General features: G+C 37.6%; 4 protein-coding genes across 6 annotated transcripts; all 4 read right to left on the bottom strand.

The window, feature by feature from the left end:
• Window positions 1-762: 762 nt before the first annotated feature.
• LOC110753725 (actin-depolymerizing factor 5) lies at window positions 763-2,016 on the bottom strand. The gene is made up of 3 exons (XM_021954672.2): window positions 1,859-2,016; window positions 1,445-1,704; window positions 763-1,123 (listed from the first exon to the last, which is right to left on the bottom strand). The coding sequence occupies exons 1-3, from the start codon at window positions 1,877-1,879 to the stop codon at window positions 973-975; spliced, it is 432 nt and encodes a 143-aa protein (XP_021810364.1). The 5' UTR covers window positions 1,880-2,016; the 3' UTR covers window positions 763-972.
• A 2,282-nt stretch (window positions 2,017-4,298) lies between these two features.
• On the bottom strand, window positions 4,299-8,270 carry RPN10 (regulatory particle non-ATPase 10). Of its 3 annotated transcripts, none has more exons than XM_021954770.2 (11): window positions 8,111-8,270; window positions 7,907-8,020; window positions 7,713-7,818; window positions 7,155-7,269; window positions 6,857-7,066; window positions 6,131-6,452; window positions 5,881-6,004; window positions 5,043-5,146; window positions 4,892-4,960; window positions 4,652-4,729; window positions 4,299-4,575 (listed from the first exon to the last, which is right to left on the bottom strand). In XM_021954770.2, the coding sequence occupies exons 1-10, from the start codon at window positions 8,120-8,122 to the stop codon at window positions 4,685-4,687; spliced, it is 1,221 nt and encodes a 406-aa protein (XP_021810462.1). In that variant the 5' UTR covers window positions 8,123-8,270; the 3' UTR covers window positions 4,299-4,575; window positions 4,652-4,684. The 3 variants fall into 3 exon arrangements, with proteins under 3 accessions (XP_021810462.1, XP_021810463.1, XP_021810461.1); XM_021954771.2 differs by having other exon boundaries at window positions 4,299-4,572; XM_021954769.2 differs by having other exon boundaries at window positions 4,299-4,551.
• Window positions 8,271-8,850: 580 nt separating this feature from the next.
• LOC110753781 (Plasma-membrane choline transporter family protein) lies at window positions 8,851-11,869 on the bottom strand. Its single transcript, XM_021954752.2, has 3 exons — window positions 10,639-11,869; window positions 9,581-9,926; window positions 8,851-9,257 (listed from the first exon to the last, which is right to left on the bottom strand). Exons 1-3 carry the CDS (start codon window positions 11,703-11,705, stop codon window positions 8,994-8,996), a joined length of 1,677 nt encoding a protein of 558 aa, XP_021810444.2. The 5' UTR covers window positions 11,706-11,869; the 3' UTR covers window positions 8,851-8,993.
• Window positions 11,870-12,892: 1,023 nt separating this feature from the next.
• Window positions 12,893-16,597, bottom strand: LOC110753794 (Cyclophilin-like peptidyl-prolyl cis-trans isomerase family protein). The gene is made up of 7 exons (XM_021954766.2): window positions 16,240-16,597; window positions 15,319-15,397; window positions 15,170-15,217; window positions 14,802-14,825; window positions 14,534-14,716; window positions 14,322-14,397; window positions 12,893-13,583 (listed from the first exon to the last, which is right to left on the bottom strand). Exons 1-7 carry the CDS (start codon window positions 16,339-16,341, stop codon window positions 13,421-13,423), a joined length of 675 nt encoding a protein of 224 aa, XP_021810458.1. The 5' UTR covers window positions 16,342-16,597; the 3' UTR covers window positions 12,893-13,420.
• Between the last annotated feature and the right edge of the window lie 566 nt (window positions 16,598-17,163).

The raw sequence follows: 17,163 nt of genomic DNA, 5'->3' as shown, positions 1-17,163 counted from the left end.
AAGAGCCAACTATTGTTGATTTTTTTGCATCAGAGTAATATGAATATATCCTAGACACACTCTTTTGCTGTGTTGATGCACATAGTGTTTACACTTGCAGCAACACTTATAAGTCGTTCACTCATAAAAACTACAATTGTTGATCGCATCACATCAATATCTGTAAGTCGTTCACTCATGACTATTATTCGTGTTGTTTACAAATGACAACTAGCCGTGAGTTATGAGTGAACGACGAGTAGTTCACGACAACTGTCCCGGCCCGCAACATTTCTATACGGGGATTATCATGTTATTTTTGGTCCGCCCTTTTGATGTTTAGAGCGGGGAAGTACTTATTCCCCCCCGTACCTCAAAGATCAAATCATATCCGATTAAGTTTAGACTCACCCATCAAAACCATCAAAATGCGAGTGTGTAGTCAACATTGTGGGCAAACGGGTTCTAAAAAAGTGATGGAAACCAATGAATCATGGCACACGATTTGCTACAACTTTCTGGAAAAGATATGTATTAAAAGAAAAAGAAAAAACAAAGTGAGAGGTCAGTTTGACCTACCACACCACAAAACACCATCTTTTTGTTAACAAAGTGAAGGGTCATTTTGCCAAAGTCTCATTTACTCTCTCAGAAAGGCATACATACATAAAGTGTTGTGGCATCAAAATCACAAAGGCACATCTAACATTCATTTGAAAGTTACACCAAAATCCAATCCAATCCACCTTTTCTCCAAGACAAAGTAATTACATGAACAAGTACTTTGTGGTTAATTAGCAGCACACAATTATTATTATTATTACAAAAATTAGAGGATTAACTTACATTAGTGCCAAAAATCTAAAGAAGGTGAAAATTAAAAGATGCCACCAACAAGAAAAATAAAAAGAAGAAGGAAAAAAACCCATGTGGTTGGAGTTATTAAATATAAAGTAAGATTCCCAGAACATAAATAAGCTGCTCTAATCACAATTATTTGGCTCTGTCCTTGATCACATCCATCCCCATCTCAGTTGGATCAGTGGCCTGGAGTTCATAGCTGATGCCATCCAGAACTCTCCTCAGCCCAGCTTTGGAGGTTGCATACAGAATTTTTGCCCTAATTCTTGATGCACTTGGTGACCTGCCAAAAAAACCCAAATTCCCATCACCTCTAAATCCCCCTAATACAAAATGCTTAACTGCATAAATCATCATTAGGAGAATAACCCATTTTCCAAAATATAAAAAGGGTTTAGTTTCTGATGTCCCCATGTAAACAAATATTTTATCAGAAATCCAAAATTAGGTGTGTGATGCCTCTCAATTGGGTAGGCCTAATTAGGTACAATTTCAATGATTGCCAGAAGACAGACAAAATTAAGACATTAATATACAAATTTTGATCTTGATGATAAGCATGGAAATTTAAAAAGAAATAGAAATGATGAAAATATATACTGACCAAGCAATGAAGAAGAGTTTGCTCTTCCTGCAATTATCAACAGTGACAAAATCAAAGTCAAAGACAGCATATCTGCAATCATCTTTGGGCAAGGAGGCTGCCAGATCATCATAGCTCTCACCAGGCCCTCCAACCTTATCAACAGTGACCAGCCTTGATCCTTCATCAATCTTGAACACTATGTACCTGTGGACCTTCTTCCATTTCATCTCCATGAATGAGCTCTTGCACTCATCTGTAACCCACATCCCAGTTGTAGCCTATAATTGCCACAACAGATTAAAACCCACAAGTTAGAAGAAGGATCAGCATTCTTCAGGGGTTGAGCTAAAAATTGAGAGCAAATTATATTTATTGAAATAAAAAAAAATGAAGAAGCAATTAAATATTTAAAGAAATTAATTGACTTTGTACCATCTTGAATGCCATTGCCATGGTTGTTGAAAACTTGAAATTGAAGAAGGGGGAACTGCTGCTGCTGCTGCTGCTCTGCTGAGACTCTTGAGGCTGAGTCTTCGAAGTTGTGCTTTGCTCTTTATATAAAGATAGGGTTGCTCAAATGCCCATTAATGTTCACTTATATTACAACTTTCTCCATGCTAGATCTATCTATGCTGTGCACACTCATTTTCAATGACCAAGTTGCCCTTAAGTTAGTAGATTTAGTTTGTCGTTGGGTTGGTAACACTCGGGCTCTTGTCTCCCCTTCCAGGTGAGTTTTTTTTTACCATGTTCGTATATTTACACCCAAATGTCTGTATTTAACTTCATATTTTAACCAATCACAAGTTTTTGATTTCCGGGTTTTATTTGAGAGTCGATAAGGACCATCGTAAGATGTCATCTGATAAAATTAGAACGATACAGAGAATGTTAGGAAGGTGTTACGAAAGTAGTAGTACATACAGCTTAAGGCAACATACCTGCAGCTTAATGACTAATCAAAATTTTCTTTAGCTTTTAATATATGTCTATTTGAAGGCATATAATTTTATCCCAACCATTAATTGTCTTCGTTATCCAATGAATTTGTTCTGTTGGCGCAATGGGGAAAAAAGTAGCAGACTTGGTTGAAATTTAACTCTTTCTCACTCATCTCATGCAATGGACTTTGTATACTCATTGTAAGCAGTTAAACTTGAATTCTTACCCCATTTCCAGTAATTTATAGTGCTGAGAATTGTATATGGAAAACTGAGGGTACAAGGTCCTTTTCCGACAAGTAATTCCTCGGTGTGATCGTGATGGCATGTAACATGATGTCGACGTAGTGTTAACACGTGTATGTTTATTAATCCTATATCCTGAAGTATAAACACATCGTCCATACCCTAAATTACAACAGCAAAAGAAACGATCGGAGCACAAACTGCAATAGCAAATTAGTGCAAGGTTCATTAACCCAATTACTGAAATGCCATATTGACCTGAATATATAAATTTTCTTAATATAGATGGTATGCTGGTCCCATCTTGGATCGTCACCCACATCCCAATCTCCCATCCCATTCAGTCTAAATATCTGTGTTCTTCTATGAGTCTTTGCGTGAAAGCAAAGGAGAAAAAGAAAGAGAATTCATCACCTTATGCAGTAAAAGAAGGGAAGGGGGGGGACTACAGATAAAAAATGAAAAAAGAATAGAATTTCTCGGGTGAAAATGAGTCAATGTATGTGCCTCCAATTAGAGTTTTTTTTTTCTGTTTAGGTTCACTTGCCTGCCCAGTGCCCACTTGTTTTATCATATTCTGCTTGTTTTTATATTCATAATTATTGCAAAGCTTGAGTTCTTCCACAAATTTGTCTTTAAAAACTGTTGAAGATAGGAGCAACAACCCAACATTCATCCCATAAAATAATGGAGCAAAATCCACACCTAATATTTGCGATAAACATGACACATCTGAGAGAGAGAGAAAGGGTAGAAAATACCAAGCACTAAAATCCAGGAAAATCTGCATACAAGAAGAGGGAAGTGCATGGATGGACGCGTATGGGGAAACATGCCCTTTCATGTGAAAGACCCTGCCCCTTGACAAAAAGCTCCATCAGCCCCCACAACTTGTGGGTGTGGCTCATTTGATTTCTTGGGTCTCAGTTTATAGGCCTCATGTATATGTACGCATGCTCAATGCAACGTTTAGTTATGAATAATATGACCTGGATTTGATACCATTTCAACAAATCTCAGCTTCTTTTTAATGGAAGTACTTAAATGGTGGTTCACATTGATCTGATAGCATAATGCCTACCCAACTATCAACAGAAGCAGACATGAGTTAAGCCAGTTGATTAGGACAGTGAACTCGCCCTTTTGCACTAAAGTTTGAATCATCATCTTCGTAGATTAAATTAATTTATAGTAGTTTAAACTATCGCTTGTATTATATATATATATAAATCTAGCAATTATAGAGGCAAATATAATTTTCGTGCAAAACCAGGTAACCAGCAAATCTATGCGAAAACCAGGGATAAGGCCACAGAAGAAGGTCAAGCATGGTGGCTGGATCAGCTTTTAAAATTCTTTATGACCTTTGCATTGAAAAAGTAATCAAGAGTTTTACAGCGGTTACCAAATGCAAACCTCGATGCATTAGAAAGTTCTTGGAATGGAAAGGCTCTAAAAGCTCCTGCAGAGACCAAGTTCGTCTCGTGGGTAAGGGGGCCTAAGCACCAAAAAATTACATCTAAACAATGAGAAGCAAAGCTTTAGATTGGAAGCTCCAAACGAAAAGGCATCCATACCAAGTAGCCATTCTATTAGAAGCCAATAAAAGAGGGTGGTTTCGATGAGCTGTTATATGATGGCGTAAATTTGATTGAACAACAGCTGAATGATTGAGAACAACCAAATTATGATGGAGCAAAGTTAAAGCATCCGGAAATTTATTTGTTCTTTTCTTCTCTCCCTTTTTGTCAATTAAAACAACCATACATGACGCCATGAAGTTTGCCACAGTTCATCCCATTGCTTACATTACAAAAAACATGCAGCATAACTTGATTAACTTGTAACATAATCTCAGAAAACCTAATCTGCATCTGTTTCTGTATCATCTTCCCACAACATAAATAAGCCTTCCCCTGGAACGAATAGCTCATTGATCTGCGACAGAGGAAACAGATGCTTCTGAGAAAATCAATCTAGGTCAACACAGAGAAGGCCTCATCATAGTTAGAATTGGATTCTGAATTTGAACGCTTACTTCGAAGATACAAAAGTCGTTCTAGTAACATTTTCATTTGTCCTTGTTCGATGGTTCTTCTTCATCCTTTTGTTGGGGCTAGCGATTACAGGAAAGGAAAAACTATCATTAGTTGGTAGATCTAGAAACTCGCAATAATAGATCTTAACACCAAGTCAAAAGATGAACTTTATGACATAGAATAATCAAAGTCATAACCCGTTACCCATGAAGTTTTATGTGTAAGGTTTGTGAACATACCTCGGACTGATTCTTCAGAGATGCAAGAAGATCTTTCACTGAAGGATCATTGGGGTCAACTCCCGGAAGCTGTAAGGAAAAAATAACATATCAGAAAAACAGAAACATAGCTATACATATAGTACCACAGGCTAGGTTCAACTGGACATACTGATTCAAGGATAGATGAAAGAAAAGACTGGTCCTCCAACACCTTGCTGACATCGGACTGGGATGAGGGCTCTCCGGCACTTTCCTGCATGGACATTTGAAGAGCTGCATGCAGCAAAGATATAATAAGCATGCAAAAATAACAAATATTATCACATATCTCTGTCAATGTTCCGAATATTGGCAAATCAAATTCCATATTAACCAGACACAAGGTAAAACATAAAAATCAATCAATAAAAAGCCACACCATAGGTGATCACATTCTGATGCCCAACTTCACCAAATTAGTCTCGGGGCAGCTAAGCGTCGATGGCAATGACTATGAATTACATGAACTCATAACTCATAGATTTGGGATTCAGTAAAGGATACCACTAGTAAGAACAGCCCACAGTGGAACACATGAAGAAAGTAGACCACTCAACATGTAAAGAGAAAGAACTGCTAAGTATAAACCTATGAATGGATTATTCATCTGATGGTATTGCTACCAAGTTGCTTATCAAAAGGAAAAAAAAGGAGGAATATGAAGTCAAATAGTTGTAGAGATAAACTAGAATCTATTAAAATGAAAGGATTGTGACCTTCAAAAATCGTACAAGAATACTTGTACAAATGAAAGGAATAATTGCACAAGAATACTTAATGTCATTGAAATACAATACGAAGTGGCACTGTCCCTTAATTAAGCTTTCTATAGGGTTCCCTCAATTGTGCATGGAATGGAATAAACACAAACACATTGTACATCAATTTCCACAAGTAATCAAGTACAAGAAACTAAAGTTACCACACACAACTAAATAATTTGAGATATACGAAATAGAAAAACACACCTAAAGCCAACTCCTGATCTCCACTAGTTGCCTCTGACATCTCAGTATCACCTGCTGAATGACCAGTTCCAGAGATATTCATTGACATTGCAAGAGCCTCCTTCAGCAAGTCATTCTCATCAACCTATCACACATATCACGAGACAAGGCCAATTTGGATTACAGCAGTTCTTTAAATGATAACTAATGATGACATAAAAACCAACAATTATATAGACTTTAAGAACTACACAAGCAAATTGAAACCAACCGCATCATCAATAAGTTTCTTATCCTCGTTGGAAGAAGAAACATTGGCTTGATCTGTCATGGTTACATCCTCTGATTTGGAGGATGGTTCCTCTCCTTTTTCTTGTCTACCAGCTTCTTCAGCAGCTCTTTTGGCAGCAGCTTCTTGCCTAGCCCTTTCCTCCTCCATAGAAACTCTAAGGGCAAGAGCAAGCTCAGGATCAATATTGGGATCTACGCCAAAATCGTAGCCAGAACCACCACCAATAGCAGCTGCAGTTGCTGCTGCTGCTGCCACTGCAAAGCCACTTCCTCCTTCTCCATCGCCAGTGAATACAGGTGTACTGCCATAAAATAGGGGAAAAAAATCATCACTGGAGACATATAATAAGAGTGATCTAGTGTGATGTGTTCACAGTGTTATTCAACAAGCAAAAATTGGCCATGACACGTAAAACATATGTGAAGATAGAAAGAAAATTAGAAACTTATGCCTATTAATTTCTGAAAAGTAATTTGGCAAATAATACTTTGAGCTTATATACATATTCTTCCACAAATTCTCCTCTTGTCTTTTCAATACCTCTTATTCTCACTTTTCTGTTCTTCCTTCGTTTAACATGCATCGTTTTTATAAACAGTATCATGAATCTAAACATATATTCCAATTAGTTCCAGTGACACATAATTTTAAAATTGGTTATACGCTTACATATAAACAGACATGGGCAAAAATTAAAAACTGCACCTTATAAGAACATCAGAGAGAGCCATTGGACCAGGAGGGACATGTACTATATGACTGCTGTCATTGTTATTAACAGCAGACAGAAGGGCCTCCAGCTTCTCTGGCTTCCCATCATCCTCTTCACCGAAATCAACAATATCAAGAGCAACACTGTTCTTTTTCAGTTTCTTTCCAATTGTTTCCAACACCTTCTTTTCATATTTGACAGGACTGAATAGGCAGCAAATAAGTTAGAGGTCAGCAAGAAAATATAAAGAAAAACGGAAAGGGGAAAGTCAGAAGTCAGCAATATCTATACCTCCCAGCAAAAACTATAATCCGCTGCTGTTGGTTTTTGTTTTGGCGATGCTTAAGAGCCAACTGAGCTACTTGGATCGCAGCTGTTATGTTCATCTCACCTCCCATCTCCAGACCTATATATAAGGAATTAGAGATAGAAAAATAAGAAGAGAGGAGAGAGTACCCATTAAACTAAAATATTAACAACCAGCATCCAAAAGAAAATGAATCATAGTCAAGAGTCAAGCAGAGGCCTAACCATCTCTTGTTACTTTCTCACAGTGTATATAGTAAGACCCAATCTCAAATGCATAGATATTTTCTAGTAGTAAGCCCTTTCAACATTGTCTTTAAAACCAAAAGTAACAACATTCAATTATTATTTTGTGCTCCCATATGGCTTTTCTAAAGACCAATGCCCCCCTTGAGCAAGATCATTTATACTCAACCAAAACCATTCTTAACTGCTTCAAAGATATATTTTTATCAGCTATTTGACTCTATAAGCAAGGCAAACATATAAAGTTTTCCAATCAGAATCATATAACACAAGCAAATTAGTAATGAATGAAAATACCGTGCATGCAAGCCAAAATCCTGCCAAGATCAGAGGTTGGAGTGGCCAACACGCGAACCCCTTTGCCCGCCATTGTTAATACCCCAACTGTATTCTCCGGATTGGCCTACTCCAATTACAAACACCATTATTGAAAAAATTGAACTGGTACCAAAAATTCGTAAAGGGAAGAACTTGATTAAGAGAAAAAGAACCTGGGTTTTGGCACCACAAATGAGATTAATAGCGTCAGCTTGAGCTTGTAATCTGGACGGAGAGTAATCGCCGTTCCGCATCCATTCTGAATTGTCGACGCAGATCATAGTGGCCTGAGAATTCATCAAATTTAAGTATAATCATCATACAATATCGTATAGAAACCCTAAAGATTTGAACTTTCGAAGAAGAAGATGGCTAACCTCGAGAACCATGATTGCAGAGTTTGTTGAGCGTTGGCTTCACAACTCAAAGAAGGTATCGTAGTGTTTTCTGTAAATGCGTAAAGTTACAAAGTCTCCCAAAATGGATTTGTATGTTATGCATCTTTTCAGTTATTTATTTCTTTTATTTATCAAGAAGTCACTCCATAAATAGTACTATTTTATATTTCAATACGAAAACTAATTAACGGGTTCATTATTTTAGAGCATGGTTTAAATTTGTAAATACAAGATATACATTTGGGTTAGGCCGGTTGGCCAAGGCAGTGTGTTGTCTACTTGCACTCGAGTTTGATCCCTTTACCCGTACGTTAAGGTAGTTTAGAATTAAAAAAAAAATGTAAATCATTGACGACGGGGTCTCAATTTCATAGCAGGGTTAGTAAATTATCATTCAAATAAGTTCACCAAACCTCAATCAAAACCAATTTCATTTAAATAGTCTAAGTCCAGACCAAGCCACCAAGACACCAAACTACGCTAAATGTCAACCAAATGGGATCACAGTGCTTAAATTAACTTGGGTAGGATTAAGCCCCCCTGCCTCAGAAACGCCGTGATAGATTATCAAATAGGAACTGCCTCCTGCTAAGGAACCTATACTTATTGGATTATGGTCTTCATGGAGATGTGGGGTTCATATGCATTCTACATCCTACACAGGAGCAAATGATTCAAGAACCAGGTTGACAGGTTCATAGTTGGCTTGATGCTCAAACTGGCCTGGAATTTTTTTCTTTATTGATGAAACCTCAGAAATTGTACAAGGCAACACTCAAAGGTATGCACAATTTTCGGGCAGGCAATTCTAACTTGATACACGGAACAAATCAACAAAACAAGATTGAAATCCAAGGATAATTTATACACCCAGAGTTCTGGAGATGAAAGATGATGGTCTATGGTTTCGACTAATCGGTAAGTGAACGTAAACCTCATGAACTTCCTGTTTACAAACCTCACCTCTGTCCCTATCTATGGCATAGCACACGTACACAGTGTCAATTACATTGTCCAGCACATGGACAAAGAAACCCAGTACCAAGATCAGCAGCACCCATGCCAGCAGAGCCACAAAGTACGAATCAACCCCGAGATCGCTTACACCCTTTAAGATAGCACACACCTGTTGATGCAAATCCATTATTAGGAGATATTAAAGAAAGAGGAAAAACAGGGGAATTAAATATTAAAAAAGAAAATGATGCAACTAAAAGAGAACCCTCAACTCTCTTCGCTCAGCTAGGCCACACCAAAAAGTGCAGCAGAGGAGGAGGACTAAAAGGTAAGAATGTCACATGTCATTAATTGCAATAGGAGATCTAAGCAGAGCCTTTACTAACTTGCAAGGATTTCACATGTTCGATACATGGATGGGTTCCTCACATACCACACCTAATGCACTAATCAATGGAATGCTGAATGATTGAGATTTGAAAGACAACATACCGCAATTGCATATATTGCTGAGAGTACAAAAATAATTCCAGCCAGTAGACGAGTGGAGATGGTTTCTACGAACACCGCAGAGAGAAGATTACGTTTTAGAAGCTCATATGTCATCCTTGCAGAAGAACAGTAAGATTCACCAGTTATTGCCGCAAAGTTGACTGTAAACTTGTTGAGGAAGTCAATCGCTGAGAATAAGGCATTAACACAGCAGCGTAATACAAAATTCACCATTCCAGGTGTACCCTCTCGTCTTGCACCATCAACCATGGCACGCACCACTCGAACAACAGATAAAAGCAATCCAGATACACATACTGTGCCAAAGGAAGGGCCAAAGGCATTTCTGCAAGTGTTTACAGGAACATGAGAAAGGAAGATCTTATCGTGAACACAAATGACATGTACAGTAATGCATAAATCTTGGCTGTGATTAATATGTCAACCAATTCCCCCAGAGAAAAAAAAAGAAGAAGATAAAAAGAACATCACATTGACCAGATTAATATTCTCACAAGCATATGATTTGATTCACGGACAAAACAAAGAATAAAGAACATGATTGAAAAGTAAGAATAATTGTATCAAGAAAACAAATTTGTAAAAAAACAAGAAGCAGGTACCCATCTGACTCAATGAAGACAAGCTAAACAAAGATTGCCTAGTATCTATATCACAATTGGAAAATATTTACATTAAAGACAATATAGTCATTCTGACGGGTTGGTTCAGAATAGGTGGAACTTAGAAAACAAATTGGTGGCCCACCGGCCTCCCAGACAAAAATGTATACAGATTACCTTCCCTACAAGGGATTAATATACATACAAACATTGTTTGCAAGTAAATTGACTGTGATTTCCTAGCCTATTGAAATTCAACAGAGTGAATCACCAACTTTACAAAGCTCTACTACTCTGTTTCATCTAGTTTGGAGCAGTGTACATTTCAATTGCAAGTTTCAACTACCTTGAAGAATAACAAAGATATATATGAACTTATATAAATCACTCTAAACATAGAAGAAAGACAAAAGAAAGTAGCAAGAAATAGTTCACCTTAAAGAACTTCTAATAATCCGCCTTGGAGTTGAATCCTCCTTAGTGAAGTACCACTGAGCAACAGTCCCACTAATCACATACACCTGAGCTTCCACCATAGTAGTTAGAGACCACAACATAGTGAGAATTGCCAATGCATAATAAGCAGGCACCCAACCATCTTGCTTCCACACACAGGTATACACATCGTTCGATTCTCGGGGCACAATCTTCCCATTCAACCTCGCAAACACCAAGAACACAACAATGGGAGCATAGTAAACCACCAATGCCAAAGTCAAACATGGCAAGACTCCAAACAAACCCAAGTTCCTCGAAAGTGCATCGGAGGCCACCCTAATTATGCTCACAGTGAGATCAATTCGATGCCGATTGACCACAAGAATCCACACAAGGACCCCAATTACCAAAAACACAAATATCAAAATCAAAATTCTGTAAAGTAAAGGCAATGCATCGCTGCAAGTTGAGCTGAGAGTACAAGCAACGAACCAATACACGTTGAAGAAAATTGGGAACACAATGAAGAAGGGGAGAAAGACATAGACAACTTGCTTAGCGTAGCGCTTGAGAAGCAACAGCAAGCTGATGCAAATGGGCAAGCTCAAAATCAACGTAATTACGAGGGTCCATGTTAAATCTTTGAGAAAAGACGAAGAGGAAGAAGAGAAAGTGAGGAGGACCCAGTTGGGGTGATGGGTCAAAGTGTCATTTTTGACGCAAGAGGTGGAGTCAGAGTCGTAGACGAAGGAGGCGAGGTTGGAGTAACTGGTGTTCCGGTGAAAAACGGAGAAGATTCCGAAGGCGAAGGTGGCGAGGACGAAGAGGACGAAGATGATTAGAAAGGGGAGGTCTTTGAAAGGGCGTGGGCCGTGGTTGTAGGAGATCTGGAGATACTGCGTCGGGTCGGATTCTGAATCGGGTTGGTCGGTGTAAGACGGCGGTGAGGATGGTGGCGGCGGTGGGTCGTCGATTGGGTTGGGGGGCTTGGAGAGGAGGGGTGCGGAGGGAGACGACGAGTCGTAGAAGGAGATGGGCCTGTTGGTTTCTTCAGAGCTGCCCATCGGAGCTCAGAGAGAGAGAGAAGGAGATGGTGGTTGGGGTTTGGGTTTGGGTTTAGGGAAGGTGGAGAAGGAAGATCATTTTGGTTTCGTTGACTGTTAAGCTGAAAGTGCGTGGAGTAGTAGATGATGATGAGGATGATAAGCCTCACACAGAGTATGAGTTGGCAATTCCCAAATACAAATTTTGGTCGGTTGGAACAGTGGACTTTAGTAGGGGAGAAGCTCTTGCTTTTACACATTCTTTTTTTAAATTTGCTCGTTAAAAACGTTATTTTAAAAAAATTACATCGAAATTTAATTAAAAATTCAACTGTGTTTTCTGAAACATTTTAGCTTCGTTTAAATGGAGGAATTTTAAAGAAATAATTTGAATTTAGTATGAAACTAGGATAATTTTCGGTTGAATGTATTTGAAATAACCAAACAATTTATAGATTGCAATAGTTTTTTTTAAAAAAAAATAACTTTATAATGCCATCTAAATTCCTAATAATTTCGATGTAATTTATTAATACAATAAATTTCAACAAAAGTGCTTATATATAAGCATACTTCCTAAACATAGCACTCTTAAAACAAAAGTGCTTTAGAAATCAACTGTTTTGAGTTTGAAATTCTGTCCATGATAATTTGTATTGCAAAAGTAATTAAATGGAAGCTTAAAACAGCTTTTAGTTATATATTGAACACAAAATAAGCACCAAACACACAGAGTGAGGTCCCTCCTCCTTCCCCCTGCTTCGCACCCAGGATCGAAACCCCAGATTTCTTTTCTCCAAATGTAACCACACACAAAAAAATCCTAACCGATTCCATTTTTGGTCAAGTATATCTGAATTCATTATTTATATCATATATAGAGACATTAGCCACATGGCTGTAGACTATTGATAGCCCCCTGGCAGGCATAACTGCCAGAGATTCATTGTTTTCAAGTTTTCAACTTTGATGTGTCTATGTCTGATCTGATTGTCTTATAAATATATGCATTCCTTTCGTTTAATAACATGCATCCAACAGCCTTTAACTCAACATCTTGATAATGACATGGTTTATGTTCAGATACGAGGACAACTTAATGGTCCTATTCCTATGTTATTTTCATAAATCTTCATTATTTTGTTGTGATTAGTCGTAGGACCTAGTATCAAGTATGATTTAGCTGCAGATTAAATGAGAGGAAAAAAGAGAAGAAGAAAAATATTCTTGTGATCGGTCTCGAGTATCGATTTACAAACAGAATTCAAGAAACTATGTAAACATGTCGCCGTCCTATGTGTTACACATGAGTAATATTACACGCACCAACTCTTATCTAAACTCTCTCAAATAATATCAGCGTTTACATGGTTTCATAAGCTCATGGCAACAACAAATGGGAAGTCATATTGACAACAATAAATGCTTGTCCTTTGAAGCTACTTCAATGCCTTCAAAAGCAAACTTCAGAATGAAAGTCAAATATACAAGCCTGGGAAAAATGAAGGTAAACGAAAAAAGGAACGATGGTTTCTATTCGGTTCCTCACTTCCTCTACAACAAACATGTTTTGTATTAACAACTGCTGCCAATTACTGCCAATTACAAAAAGAAAGTGTAATATATCCAGGAGAAAAGCCCAAGACTAGTGAAACTTTGGTAAAAGGGGCAAAAGTGTATCAGTCATCTAAGAATCAATCTAGTAAGCTCAAAGTAAAAATTCTTTGTAAAAAGTGTCAACTTTCCTCATCCCACTGGCTCTGGGGTATCTCTCCAGATTCAGCAATAGTAACCTTCTTTCTGGGTTTTCCGCTGTAGGTTCCAGCCCCGCCTTCAATTGCATACACAGTGTCCATGCCCTGAATTACCTTGCCAAAGACAACATGCTCCCCATCCAACCTGTAGAACGCATACCACACATTGCCATTATATAACTAGCCTCGGGTGAGATGTGCATCATAGCCACATACCTATATAGCATGCAATATAACTTTTTTTCCCCTCCTCTTATAATGGCTACAATTACAAACACTCTGAAGGTAATTTCGTATCTCTAGAATGATGTAAGTTGATGATCCTCAGAAACTTCAGTGTTATTCTTAAAGGTAAGATTCCAAAAATCAGCATCATAGATGCATGAGAAAGTTTTCAATACCTCCTGTTTGTGATGTGTGTGTAAGCACACATGCAAGCATGTGGATGCGTGCACAAAAATACAGACATTTTCTTTCTTGTTTTTTTATTTAAATTTTTTAATTTTGGCCTGCTACACATGTTCTGTCAACTCCATTTGATAATAATAGCTTTGATCTTATCATCTTCTGTCATAAGCATAAAATTCTTGACTAAGCATGGTCAAGTCCGACTACTCTTATCGAAGCACCACAGGAGAAGCTGTCTAGTAGCAGTTAAATAGTTATTAGGAATTTAGGAGCAGATTGTATAATATTTTTTTGAATAGATTGTATAATATAAGTACACAATCTTGGACGGTTGGACCTATCTCAAAGAAGAAGAAAAAGTATACTATTGGAAAGTTCTGAAAAGAGCAATTATGCGTTTGTCTGGCTGTATACTCTGAAACTTTGTACAGAGCCAATTATTTCTGCTCATGATCTAATATTCAGAATAGCTTACCAACTAGCTTTGATTGTGGTGATAAAGAACTGTGAGCCATTGGAATCAGGTCCTGAATTCACCATAGAAACAACACCTGCACATAAACTGCAGTTTCAGAGGAATAACAATATAAATGAACTAGAAAGAATTAGAGAACTTGGAGCTTTAGAAATCCATAGATCATTAACAAAAACAAAAGTGACAACCATAAACGTTTTTAAATTAAACACCTGCATGTGAATGTTTCACTCTGAAATTCTCATCAGCAAATGTGCCACCGTATATAGATTCATATCCCCTCCCATCACGATAAACAATATCTCCACCTTGAATCATGAACCCAGATACGATACGATGAAATGGTGTTCCCTTATAGTGGAGCGGTTTTCCCTTAGCACCTTTGCCTTTTTTCCCTAAGTTCAAAGAAAGTTTCAATCAGCATAATGACAGTAAGAACAGCTTCTTTCAGTGATAAAATATCGAAGTAGGTCCATGTACCTGTGCACAACGCCCTAAAATTTTCTGCAAACCAAAGATTCAAGTATTAGGCAATTAAGTGGTATGAGGTAAACATAATCAATTCACAAGAAAGTGCTAATGTAATAAGCATGGTGCAAAAGAGGAAGCAAATGGGCACATCCATTTCTAATATAGCAATCAAAATCAGCAAGAAAATGCCACTGCATGAGAAGGATTACAGCTTATCACCATGAACTGCTGTCTGTATTCCCACATTTGGATATGTAAAATAAGGTGGATTATTGTCAACCTATTTGTGAACTAAATACCAAATTGTGACAAATTGAAAAAAATTAGGTTTCTAAAATTCTAACGTAAAGGCATTAAAACATGAAATGAACACGTACCAACAGTTTTTGGTACAACCTGACCATATAATCCAATCACAATTCTACCTGCAAATGTAAAGGTGAAAATAGAAGTTATCAGTGGATAGGAAACCAAAATGAAATCGGCGGAAGGTAGTTCATGTAATAGTATTGACATGAAGCTGTACCTAAGTGCTGTCCCTCAATATCAACATCCAGGTATACTCTGTGGGTAATTTCAGGCACCTCTTCTAGTTTCTCTTCCTCCTACAAATCAAGTTAGAGACTCTAATCAATTTTTTTATAGATACTGATTTTAGATGCAGGCCACTGTACTCTTACAGAAGCTGAAAACATCATTACTCAAAGAATAAACCACTCCAAACTACACCCGTCTATTCAGAAATTTTTGCAGCCCACCAAGACTTCACAGGATCTGGTACACCAAAAAGGCATGAATAACATGCAGCCATGTTTATCATCCCAATATATATCATTAACGAAGCATTAATTGACACACACCCGTGATGTTTTCTTTTGTTGGGGTGATATAAATAGAAACCAGAAGTCAAGCACCAAAGATCCCCCACTACCCACACCCACCTACACTTACATTCTGGTATCTGTTTTAAGCAAACCGGCACAGTCTCTGGACATTACAGATCCCACATGGGGCTAGAGAACAGAACCCACAGCTAGTAACTACGTTTCAAGAAACAAAATGCTTGAATCTGAAACTATGTTTCATTTACACAGTTTGACCAACATACAAGGCTCCATTCATAAGCAGTTGTTCAACATTTAGAACAGCATCCCCATCTAACCACTCTTAACCATTTCACCATTTAACAGATTCCAAATTATTAGTACCCAATTAAACATTCATTAAATAGAGTATCTGTGACTAATATGTCGCAAATTCTGATTCCCAGATGCCATAAGCAAGACACTCCAACCAAACCCATATGAGAAAGCAACCCGCACAAAGCATCCAGGTCATAAAGCACCAAAATTTCAACAAAACACATCAAACCCACATTGTAAATCCCAGGTTTCAGCACAAAGAGCTACAAATTGGCACTCAGATCCATGAAAGCTAAAAAGCTTACCTTTTTATGGGTGGAAGAGAAGACGAAAATGAGGAAAATGGCGAGAACGAGGAAGATGAGGAGGGATCGTGGCTGAAGCAGAGCGGAGATTTCTCGACGCATCGTTTCAATCCTCTCTCTCGCTTTGTTTATCTGAATTAAGGAGTAGGCTTATATCTACCACCTGCTTGATCTTCCATGTTACTCTCTCTCTCTCTCTCTCTCTCTCCTTAATAGAAAGACCAAAAATACGGTGCTGCCAGTGACCTCTGAACTCAGACAGACAGACAGACAGACTGATGAGAGAGAGGCAGAGAACAAAGGCCTGGAATTTCCGGTCCAACAGACACAATGAGAAAGTTTAGGTGCTCTTCTAGTCTTACTTCACATTTTTTTTATTTGGGTAAAGACGCGATTCCCTTCTAATAATCTTTTTTTATCTTTTTTTTTTTAGAATGATTAATCTTATTTTATTAAACAAGTACAAATGATTTATGATTATTTGTTGAGGGCATTTAGTAAATTTAAATTTGAAAAAAAATATTGTTGAGGGCATTGTATTGTTATTATTTTTAAATAAAAAAAATGTGTCTCAGCATAGTATAGAGGCAAGGATGAAATTAAATCATGTTTCTGGGTAAAACTACTCCGCAATGTACAGATGTTGGGCATTTATGTTGTTTTTGGGTTAGGTCCCTTTGGGACATTGATTTTGTGTTAGATATTCTCATTTTATTAAAAATTAAGCGAATAAATTGTCTATGTGTTGGACCGAACAGTCACGCGTATAACTTAAAATTGATCAAAATTTAAGAAATTAAGTCATATCTATGCATATTTTGAACTGCAACAGTACAGCAAAACGCAGATCCAAATGACTTCAAATTCTTTTCAATGACCCTAAAAAAAAATCCCCCCACAGTAGTGTATATGGCATCCCTTGGG

The sequence above is a fragment of the Prunus avium genome, chromosome 8 (genome assembly GCF_965620075.1).
Source record: "Prunus avium chromosome 8, drPruAviu1.hap1.1, whole genome shotgun sequence".
Taxonomy (NCBI): Eukaryota; Viridiplantae; Streptophyta; class Magnoliopsida; order Rosales; family Rosaceae; genus Prunus; species Prunus avium.
Note: the sequence above shows the minus strand (reverse complement) of the source record. Positions and strands in the feature narration are given on the sequence as shown.